The sequence below is a fragment of the Schistocerca serialis genome, chromosome 7, assembly GCF_023864345.2.
Source record: "Schistocerca serialis cubense isolate TAMUIC-IGC-003099 chromosome 7, iqSchSeri2.2, whole genome shotgun sequence".
In the NCBI taxonomy this organism is placed as follows: domain Eukaryota; kingdom Metazoa; phylum Arthropoda; class Insecta; order Orthoptera; family Acrididae; genus Schistocerca; species Schistocerca serialis.
Genome location: NC_064644.1, coordinates 370,290,180 through 370,302,480, shown reverse-complemented (window position 1 = coordinate 370,302,480; position 12,301 = coordinate 370,290,180). Strand labels below are relative to the sequence as shown.

General features: G+C 38.5%; 1 protein-coding gene across 2 annotated transcripts in view; it reads left to right on the top strand.

Annotated features, from left to right (window-relative positions):
* The window catches only part of LOC126413322 (ankyrin repeat and LEM domain-containing protein 2), a 147,725-nt gene that overhangs the window by 50,812 nt on the left and 84,612 nt on the right, over positions 1 to 12,301 (top strand). Inside the window, exon 7 of one of the 2 annotated variants that reach the window (XM_050083227.1) lies at positions 8,381 to 9,558. In XM_050083227.1, coding sequence (XP_049939184.1) covers positions 8,381 to 9,558 — 1,178 coding nt within the window. The remainder of the gene's footprint in view (positions 1 to 8,380; positions 9,559 to 12,301) is intronic. The other variant, XM_050083228.1, reaches the window with a different exon arrangement.

Below are 12,301 nucleotides of genomic sequence, written 5' to 3'. Positions count from 1 at the left end.
CCAATGTTATTGCACCTGTGGTACAGCTACATGTCATTGAAGTACACATGTCTCCTCATAGCAGCAAGATCCAGGGTTCACTGGTGGCATTTGTGAATAGGAAATTGAATGTAATCCTAACTCTGCATCTAATTTTCTTTTGTTATTGAGCTGTAAAGACAAAGCCCTTGCAGTCATGATCCTATGCACCAAATTGGTTGAAGTCGGAATACCTTTCGTATTTTACCTCCCAAGGCTGCTTAATTTGATGATAGCATACCTACTGTTCTCTGACTGTTGTGCTTTGTTTTATTTACATTATATCAAAATTAATCATAACACATATTGAAGGTGTCTCACCAAAGAGTTATCAAGTACATTTTCTCTGGTGTTTTGCCAGATAGTATTAATTTAGTTTTTGCAATGTGTAGCTGGAGTCAGCCCAGAGAAATACTGGTCATAACATGTTTTATACGACACTAAATGTGAACGTAAAACTTCAGTTTGTTTCCTATTACTAACAGAAATATTTTTAAACCAGAATTTTATGTGCCCATTCAATAGAGCAGTCCCAAATTAGTCTAGCATAGTGTTCGTTTTAGCAGTAAGTACTAACAGGAACAGTAAACCACAAAGAATAGATAGTACTCCAGCATTGGCTGAGTTGCTCTGTTGCACTCCTACACAATGATTAAAGGAAAAAAGTTTATGACTACTATATTTTCACTGTTCATGCAGGAAGACTTCTGTAGAAATCAAGATGTTTAAATTTATTACTTCATTACTAATTATTGTATTCATGACACATTTTGTAGACAATATTCGTGTGTACCACTGAATGTACCAGAAAAATTAAATCATTGTATGTCACTTAGTTCAGGAGGTAAGATATAATAAACACCGAGATGCCTGAAGAAGTACAGCATCGTGCAAGAGTTTTAAATTTATTTTTTCTCTACTACTAATACTATTCACAGCACATTTCACAGATAGTAGCCATATATAACACTGGGTGTACCTGCAACATTGTCATTGTGCAGCACACAGTTCAGCAGATACGATCTTATAAGCCTGCCTGAGAATGAAACTGCAGGGGGAAATTTGCTGGACATACAGGTGAAATATGTGTGAAATGTATTAAATATATGTGAAATATAATTGACATGTGCATATGTGAAGAAAGCCACAGGTAAAAACCTCATCCTTAGCCCCTGGAATGATTGCAATCAAATTTGGCACACATATTAGTTACAATCCCGAAAGAAATACTGTAGGAGTAAGAATTGTCAGCTACTATAGGGGTGAGTGTGATAATGTGTGGGGAGGAAGAGAGATGGTCAGACAGCTAGAGGGGAAGGAGGATATAGGCAAAGATAGGAGCAGGAGGAGATGGACAGAGAGAGGCAAGAGAAAGGAATGGACAGAAAAAGGAAAGAGGAGGAAGCGGACAAAAATAGGGTGAGGAAGATATGACCAATGAGAAGGGGGAGGATTAGGTGGACAGAGAGAGGAAGGAGGAGAAGGTGGACAAAGAAAGGTGGGAGGAGGAGGCAGATAGAGTGCGGGTTGGAGGTGGACAGAGTGGTGCCGGAGGACAAGGTGGATGGAGTGGGGGTGGGGGGGTGGAGGACGTGGGCAGAGGGAAAACTGGCCACAGAGAGGGAGAAAAGAGGAAATGGACCATTAAGAGATTGGAATAAATACATACCAGGTCAACGCCAGTTATTCTGTGGAAACACCTTGTACTCAGTGTGTATGTGTACCTGCCTTGTTAAAACTTCTGCCACTGCTGTTGCTCTTGCAGATTTATTTGTCATTGCCAGGACATGATAAATTATGTATCAATTTCACTGGTTGCTCATTTACATGCAAAGCTTGAAATACCTCATAGTGATTTTGTTTATTCAGAGCTGAGGGTATGAGAACAGGATGCATATGATTTACAAGATAGAACAATGACTGTCATTCAGTGGAGTAACGAGTATCTGTCCACTTTGAAAACCAGTTGTACATCTACACCTACATCTAAATCTATCAACATACTCTGCAAGCCATCATATGCTGTGTGGTGGAGGGTACCCTGTACCATTAATAGTTGTTTCCTTTTCTGTTCCACTTGTCAATAGGGCTAGGAAAATACTACTATGTATATGGCTATGTATGAGCCCTAACTCTTTAATCTTATCCTTGTGGTCCTTAGGTGATATTTACGCTGACGACAGCTCTGCAGGCAACCTCAAATGATGGTTCTCTAAATTTTCTCAATAGTGCTCCTCGCAAAGAACATCGTCTTCCCTCCAATAATTCCAACTTGAGTTGCCAAAGCACCTCTGTAATACTTGCATGTTGTTTGAACTTATCAGTAAGAAGTCTAGCAGCCTGCCTTTGAATTGCTTCGATGTCTTCCTTTGATCTGACCTGATGTGGATCCCAAACACTTCAACATTATAATGTGTTGCACTAGTGTCCTACATGTGGACTCCTTTAAATATGCTCCACACTTTCCTAAAACTCTCCCAATAAACCAAAGTCAACCATTTGTCTTTCCTACTACAGTCCTTACATGCTCATTCCATTTCATATTGCTTTGCAAAGTTATGCTTAGATACTTAATCAATAATACTTGTGTCAGGCAGCACACTACTAATACTGTATTTGTGCGTTATGGAATCGTATTTCCTACTTATCTGCATTAAATTACTTTTTTCTACATTTAGAGCTAGCTGCTATTCATCACACCAACTAGAAATTTTGTCTGTCATCTTGTCTCCTTGTAGAGTAACTCAATGAAGGCACCTTCCCATACACCACAGCAGCTTCAGCAAACAGTTGCAGACTGCTGCTTACCCTGTGTGCCAGATTATTTATGTGTATAGAAAACAACAGCAGTCCTGTCACACTTCACTGGGGCACCCCTAATGATACTAATGTCTCTGATGAACACTCACCATCAAGGACATCGCACTGGGTTCTGCTACTTCGTTGACAAGAGTTTTAAGAGCACAGCCACAACAATTGCTAACAGCCCAAGTAGAGTAAGAGTGAATTCTGAATAGTGTAACAATGCTTTTGTATGTTATACTGGCTCCTATTTTTATATGGGATACGAGGCACCTATGTGACTAAGCTGGCCAATGAAATCTTTGCCTTGTCTCCCTGCAGCATCATGCTTGTGCCAGGTGAGTTAACTGCCCCCATTTTCTGGGGTACCTCTGGTCATGCAGTTCTTGTTGTAGTCCTCAGTCTAGAGACTGGTTTGATGCAGCTCTCAATGCCACTCTATCCCGTACAAGCCTCTTCGTTTCCAACTAATTACTGCAGCGTACATCCTTCTGAATCTGCTTAGTGTATTCATCTCTTGGTCTCCCTCTACGATTTTTACTTTCCACGATGCCCTCCAATACTAAATTGGTGATCTCCATATGCCTCAGAACATGTTGTACCAACCAATCCCTTCTTCTAGTGAAGTTGTGCCACAAATTCCTCTTCTCCCCAATTTGATTCAGTACCTGCTCATTAGTTACGTGATGTACCCATCTAATCTTCAGCATTCTTCTGTAGCACCACATTTTGAAGGCTTCTATTCTCTTCTTGTCTATGCTATTTATCGACAATGTTTCACTCCATAGATGGCTGCACTCCATACAAATACTTTCAGAAAAGACTTCCTAACACTTAAACCTATATTTGATGTCAACAAATTTCTCTTCTTCAGAAATGCTTTTCTTGCCATAGCCAGTCTGCATTGTATATCCTCTCTACTTCAACCATCATCAGTTATTTTGCTCTCCAAATAGCAAAACTCATGTACTACTTTAAGTGTCTCATTTCCAAATCTAATTTCCTCAGCATCATGTGATTTAATTTGACTACACTTCATTATCCTCATTTTGCTGTTGTTGATGTTCCTCTTTTATCCTCCTTTCAAGACGCTGTCCATTTTGTACAACTGCTCTTTGAAATCCTTTGCTGTCTCTGACAGAATTACAATGTCTTCGGCAAACCTCAAAGTTTTTATTTCTTCTCCATGGATTATAATTCCTACTCCAATTTTTTCTATTGTTTCCTTTACTGATTGCTCAATATACTGATTGAATAACATCAGGGATACGCTACAACCCTATCTCACTCCCTTCCCAACCACTGCTTCGCTTTCATACCCCTCAACTCTTATAAATGCCATCTGGTTTCTGTACAAAATTGTAAATAGCCTTCTGCTCCCTGTATTTGACCCCTGCCACCTTCAGAATTTGAAAGAGAGTATTCCAGTCAACATTGTCAAGAGCTTTCTCTAAGTCCACAAACGCTAGAAACATAGGTTTGCCTTTCCTTCATCTATCTTCTAAGATAAGTCGTAGAATCAGTATTGCATCATGTGTTCCAGTATATCTACGGAATCCAAACTTATCTTCCCTGAGGTCAGCTTCTACCAGTTTTTCCATTTGTCTGTAAAGAATTCGTGTCAGTATTTTACAGCCGTGACTCATTAAACTGATAGTTCGGTAAATTTCACACCTGTCAGCACCTTTCTTCTATGGAATTAGAATTGTTATATTCTTCTTGAAGTCTGATGGTATTTCGCTTGTCTCATACATCTTGCTAACCAGATTGTAGAGTTTTGTCAGGGCTGGCTCTCCCAAGGCTATCAGTAGTTCTAACGGAATGTTGTTAACTCCCGGGGCCTTCTTGTGACTTAGGTCTTTCAGTTCTCTGTCAAACTCTTCACGCAGTGTCGTATCTCCCATTTCATTTTCATCTAGTCCTCTTGTATTGCCCTCAAGTACATCACCCTTGTATGGACCTTCTATATACTCCTTCCGCCTTTCTGCTTTCCCTTCTTTGCATGGGACTGGTTTTCCATCTGAGTTTTTGATATTCTCCAAAGATCTCTCTAATTTTCATGTAAGCAGTGTCTATCTTACCCCTCTAGTGATGTATGCCTCTACATCCTTAAATTTGTCGTCCATCCATCCCTGCTTAGCCATTTTGCACTTCCTGTTGATCTCATTTTTGACAGTATGTATTCCTTTTATGCCTGCTTCATTTACTGGATTTTTATATTTTCTCCTTTCATCAATTAAATACAAATTTTCTCTCTCAAAGCTACTCATTCTTCCCCTTTTCTTGTCAATTGTTCCCTAATGCTCTCTCTGAAACACTCTACAACCTCTGGTTCTTTCAGATTATTCAGGTTCCATCTCCGTAAATTCCCACCTTTTTGCAGTTTCCTCAGTTTTAATCTATAGTTCATAAGCAACAGATTGTGGTCAGAGTCCACATCTGCCCTTGGAAATGTCTTACAATTTAAAACCTGGTTCTTAAATCTCTGTCTTACCATTATGTAATCTTCCATGTATATAACCTTCTTTCGTGATTCTTAAACCAAGTGTTAGTTATGATTTAGTTATGCTCTGTGCAAAATTCTACTAGGTGGCTTCCTCTTTCATTCCTTAACCCCATTCCTTATTCACCCACTACTTTTCCTTCTCTTCCTTTTCCTACTATTGAATTCCAGTCCCCTATGACTATTAAATTTTTGTCTCCCTTCACTGTTGTTGTTGTTGTGGTCTTCAGTCCTGAGACTGGTTTGATGCAGCTCTCCATGCTACTCTATCCTGTGCAAGCTTCTTCATCTCCCAGTACCTACTGCAACCTACATCCTTCTGAATCTGCTTAGTGTATTGATCTCTTGGTCTCCCTCTACGATTTTTACCCTCCACGCTGCCCTCCAATGCTAAATTTGTGATCCCTTGATGCCTCAAAACATGTCCTACCAACCGATCCCTTCTTCTAGTCAAGTTGTGCCACAAACTTCTCTTCTCCCCAATCCTATTCAATACCTCCTCATTAGTTACGTGATCTACCCACCTTATCTTCAGCATTCTTCTGTAGCACCACATTTCGAAAGCTTCTATTCTCTTCTTGTCCAAACTGGTTATCGTCCATGTTTCACTTCCATACATGGCTACACTCCATACAAATACTTTCAGAAACGACTTCCTCACACTTAAATCTATACTCGATGTTAACAAATTTCTCTCCTTCAGAAACGATTTCCTTGCCATTGCCAGTCTACAGACGTCAGTCCCTTCACTATCTGAATAATTTCTTTTATCTCATCATATATTTCGTCAATCTCTTCGTCATCTTCGCACCTAGTTGGCATATAAACTTGTACTACTGTGGTAGGCATGGGCTTCTTGTCTATCTTGGCTACAATAATGCGTTCACTATGCTGTTCGTAGTAGCTTACCTTTTATTCATTATTAAACCTACTCCTGCATTATCCCTATTTGATTTTGTATTTATAACCCCGTATTCACCTGACCAGAAGTCTTGTTCCTGCTGCCACCGAACTTCACTAATTCCCACTATATCTAACTTTAACTTACCCATTTCGCTTTTTAAATTTTCACCCGACCAATATGCACTCGTGCAGTATCAGTGCAAAGTCAGGTACTAAAATTGCCATGTCAAATAAGAACAAAAATGGAGATTTCAGTCCTAACGTCCATCATTTTTGTCATGAACAACTACTGATTATTGTAAGTTGCTGCTGTGATGGTCTTTTAATCAGTCTGCAATTGACTGACTTATTGTGTCATGTTGTGTTACTGACAGAATGTGAACCAGATGGTAGTTTAGCCACCCTTTTATACTACAGGCTGATGCACACTTTTATTCGTAACTCTGTGCACAGAGCTTCCAGACTCAACCCAGAAGAGAGTGGTTTTAAATAAATTAGTGCAGAAAGTGACAGTTGTTTCTGACAAAGATCAATGAATTCAGACCTAAAACAACTGAAACAATTGTTCCAAAAGATTAGATATGGAGACTGCGATTAATTTACCATTCTTGAAAAATAGAAATGCAAAATTTCAAAAAATCGCATGGTGATTCACTTTCTATTTGAATGTGTCTATGATATAGACAGGGTTCTGACCATATAATGTGTAAGACCCATTTTCTGATTGCCCTAGAAGGTGGTTTCATCGCAATGTCCTTGGAATTGCCACTATGGAAACAACTGTGATGATCGATCAGTCCATATAGTTTTCGAACAATTTGGAGAATAGCACATTAAAAATCATAACCTAGAAATACCAGCAGTAGCTAAGTGCAGGTTCACGTATAAATGTAAAATTATATCTGATAAAACAAAAATATTTTAACGTGCCTTAACCTACAAGGACTTGGTCATCAGAGAGGCCTTAAGGTCAGAATGTACAGTGGCAATTTTAACTAGGACAGCAGCTGTCATCTCAGTGCTGCATGTAAACTGGTTCCTGACCTTGAGAGACAGCAATGGAATGCACTGAGCTCTTTACATACCAACAGGCACCACTGGCATCCTAAAGATCAGTACAATGTCTCTCAACATGTCATCATGAAGGTGCAAAGTTCCTGTTAGACCCCATCCTAATTTTGAAGGTCCTGGTACATTTTTGAGAGCACACAGTATGTCACCATTGACAATGAATCCATGAGTAAAACATATTGTGGGAAGTTACCCCGTCATCCCCTGACTGCCCCCACCCCCAATCCCCTGAAAAGGTGGTTGCATTGTTTGTTGCTACTTCTAAATCTTTGTTTGCACCAAGTATCGTAAGTGATCCAGGAATATAACTTTTTTGCTTTCAGTTCCAAAGCCATTATTATTTTGATAAAGGTTAAAACCATAGTTTTGTCTTCACTGGCAGTTTTTTTTTTTTCAAAAATTGAAATTTATTTTTATATGATGCAGGACCTGTTTCGCCTCTATAGAAGTTTTTTTAAATTAAAAAGTACAACAAAAGACAAGCAGTAAATGTGTAAAGCATAAACCAACAAGTGAGTTATAATGTTAAAATATATACATACATTGTGGCATGAAAACTAATTAATGTGTTATCAATGCAAAGCAGTCTTAATGTCTGAGAATACATACGTAATCGTACTGTAGGAAACACAAATAATTACGAAGAAGCTGTCAAATACTTCAGCGGGTATAGACTTGGCAAATGGGACACAGCATATGTCTTAAGCTTTATCAGTGTTAATGAATGTATCTTCTCATTTAATTCCAAAAGCTTACCGTCAACTGTATTTTAAAATTTGTGTATCATTTCTTCTTCAGTAGTTCCAGTTTCGACAACTAATGAATAAATGTTCCTCCTCTTATACAAATATTAATGTTCACATAATTGTTACCGCTGTATGATTGAAGCATATGCTGTGAAACCTGAAACATGGCAGCACACTGCCAGAAGCGTTGTTTTTGTGCAGAAATTTTTTATTTTAATTTGTTCATTAAAATATTTGTGGCGTGTACAAATTCATCAGAAATGAATATATTGGGGGATTTTGTTGTGAGGTGCGTTCTGCCAACGTGTCATTAATTTTGTTTCTCATTTAATTTTAGGACCCTTGCCCATGAAACAAAAGTTGGCTGGAAAGAATACTGGCCATTCCTTGGAACATTTACAGATTTTGCCACTAAAGAAGGGCTTGACTTACTGGAAGCATATATGAAGAAGCGGTTCCAAGAAACTTGGGGTAAACATGTCTCCAATGATGCATCACTAAACACCAAGGATCGTTTTAACATGATGCAACTAACCAATATTGCTTGTGATCGGATAGAGCAGACCCCTTCAGAAGGATCAGCTCATGGGAAAAACTGTGTTGTCAGTCCAATAACAGATTTATGTGTAGCGTTCAAAGCATGTAGTCTCGAAGAGAACTATAAAGCATATACGGACAATGAATATCATTCACCAGTTAAGCAGATAGTTACCAAAAATGCATCTTTTGATGATGACAATAAAGGAAAAGCAAAACTAACCAGCTGTGAGCATGAGACACTTACAGACATATTAGAAAATCCAGATATCTGCCCATTACTATATGTTGAAAAGTCCTGTCAGGTATTTGCAAAACGTATAGCAGACGGTTTAAGCCATAGAATATCCATAGTACATCGTGTGCAGAGTGATGATATTATATTTGAAACACTATGGCCAGAAGTGAAGCATATTCAGCGTGTTGTGAGCAGTTTCATGGATGATCACCGTTTTGTATCTGTTGACTTTCATCGTATTCACTCTCGCATATCAGTGCTAGCTTGCTCAAAACTTAACACACTTGCTCAGGAAGACTTGGAGTTCATACTTAATTGCTTGCAGTCAGAAACTAAAGTAGTTAAAATCGCAGATAAAGTTTCGTCAGATGAAGAGGATTCAGGGACAGTCAGGGATACTGTACAATATAGATCTCAAAAGATTATTCCTAGCAATGACAAGACTGAATCCTTAATTGAGCAGCAAGTAAAATGTTTTGCAAGAAATATTTTAAGTGCCTTAATGAAACATGGTGAGGTGTGTACGAGCATAAATAATCTAAGTTCTCCAATAGCTACCACAGAGGAAGAATGTAAAAGCATGTGGTCCAATGCTTCTCCATGCTCATGCAAGTTGCAGAATCATTTGTTTACTAGGCGTAGTCGTGTGGGATCATCGTTCAAAAGGACGTGCAAAAATTCTGGTGTAACTTTCAAAACCATGCCAGAAATTTCTAGAAGACCGAACTTATGTCAGCAGGGTAAGTGTTGTAAAAGTATGTATTAGTTCTTTTTTGGCTGATGAGTAATAGTTTTTCTGTTTTCTTATACATCAAATGTATGATGCATGTGGAAAAAGATTCAGTTAAGTAATACAGCAAAGTGATGCAAGAATCGTTGCTGTGGCATGAGTGTGTGAAAACTTAAAAAAAAAAAAGGAAACCCACTTTAATTATTTGTTTTTGCAATGCAAGTGTTGATGAGGCTGTAGTAAGTGTAAATATATTTACAAAAAATGTTCAGAGTATCCCATCAAATAGTTCTAATCATGCGCTCATTTGGGGGTGGGAGGGGGTGGGTTAGATTAGGCAATGAAAAAATATTGCCACATATTCTCTTAAAGTATTCTAAAGTGCAATCAATGAATAGTGTTGAAAGCTACATAGTTAATTATTTCTTAAGGTTTTTTCTTCTTCTGCTGTGCGTTAGTTGGATAATATATTATACTTCAATTAAAAACAGGTGTTTGAGCCGAGCACCAACCAACTACAACTTTTTCTCAGGCTCCACATGCTCACTGTCTCACCTATTATGTAGGTTCAAGCAGAGCGTTGCCAGATGTAGCAGGTTACATGAAGTGATTTGTATAAATCATATGAGTATGTGCACGTTGAGACATCTACCAGACATCACCACCCCATGCTGTTGACATCTGTCTAAAGCTATTTTATTTGTTCAAATAATGGTGCAAAAAGATTTATCTTACCTTTTGGTGACCTGTATGTGAAAGTTGTCTACAGTTAAAATCGAGAAATAAGTAAACAAACAAGAAATGAAAGTGTTGCAATGCCTTGCCCCCCCCCCCCTCTCTCTCTCTCTCTCTCTCTCTCTCTCTCTCTCTCTCTCACACACACACACACACACACACACACACACACACACACACTCCACTATAAAGAGTTAAAAGTAATGGTTTTTGGAAATGATTACTGGTGTCCCCCACTGTAAGAGATGAAATGCTAGACAATCATCTTTACGCAACATGATAGCTTAAATTAAAAAACTCAGATGTCACTATGGCTTAAGAAAAACTATACGTACAAACTCTGGAAAGAATATTGTGCTTTTTTGTTTGGCGTATCAAAATCAGCACAGTATGATATTAAACAATAATTGGGAGGAGGTGTAAAATATGAGATGGGCATTTTTGAAAGAGATTTTCATGTTAACAGTGGAGAACAAAAAAGATATGTCATATATGAGAAATGGACTCGAAGCAGTTTCAGTAGTCTGTGAGATGGGCAACAGTTTTCAATTAAGAAATCTGAAATTGTGAAATGATGCAAGTAGTTAACGTATCTGATAAAGAAGAAAATAAGTATAATAAACAAATAAATTGGGATGTTGTCCCAACATTATAATATAATTACAATAACAAGCCACTACCGTAAGATACTGACAGTTTCGAAATGTAATGTAATGTTGTGTTGGAGAAAATAGTAGCAAGAAGGTAAACATTGTAATGGAGCTGACAAAAATCAAAATATCTAAAACATTTCGAATCCTGAACTTTCCAAACAGTGTGTCTGGTATCAGGCTGCATGGAATTTGAATGCCTACCGGAGCAAATGGATCTCGATGGACAATAGAGGGTAGTGTTGGTGCAGCACTACACCCATCTAGTGAGTGTGCCACCATCTTGCCACATGAATACGCTGGCCAACAGTGTCCCTCACGGCTAGCATAAATACTGCTGCACGTCAACCGCTTATTCAGTCTTGCACTTCATCTGCTAGTCTTCATTATTGTATGTACCATACTACTGACTACTAGTCGATGACTTTGCTTTAATATTGGTTTTCCTCTTTGGTCTCAATTTGGATTGTTTATTGTACTTGATCCGTTGGCATTGTTGTGTTGAAGATTTGTTGCATTTCATTGTTGCATAGGTTGCCACTGACGTGCTCTTGTATTGGGTCGACCGTTTGGTCAGCCCACTTGCTAGACTCCGGTATGGGTTTGAGCCCTGTCCGTAGGTGGTCTTCCAGCCTTGCGTTGTCACCATATCTCTCCAGTTTTCTGATGTGTGCACTGTTATCCAGCCAACTGCGGGTATAGCAGTGTGTGTCCTCTAGGCGGTGGTGTAAGATGGGAAAAGCAAAGAGATGAAAAATGTTGCAATTAGGATGCAGTAAACATTTAATCATTCCTGGATGAAGCAAGACATAATAGTTCATCTTCTCTTTTGACACTGTATGACCAAGCAAGATGTTCAGTGGTTAAAAGACGTAGTTATTCTTGCATTTTTTTTAAACGAGCTACCCAGGTTTAGATTTTCCATGGTTTCCATAAGACAAATGCCGAGAGTTCATTTGAAAAGGACACTGCTCGTTTTCTTCCCCAGTATGAACTAGTTATTGGGAACTGCCGAATGAATACAGTAGGTTCAGTCAGCTGCTGGAAAACAATTAGTCCAGTCCATTGTGGCTTTACTTATCCTTGGGATTATTATTCTTTGGGTTCTTTAGAGTAAAGCCACCCTGTGGGAGCAACCAGATGAAAGCAGTCGATGCAGTCTGATCCATTCATTACTGAGCTGAAAAAAATTGATCATTATACCCTTATTAAATCATTATTGTTGAGTGAGCTCTATTATCACCTGTCACCACTGTTATTGCCATTCTCATCCTTGCTTTTTATTAAGTGACAATATTTAGCTTTTTTTGGGTTTTTGCCTATATTTAAGAATAGGAGTTTTTCTTAATGCTGAACTTAGTGCCTGGA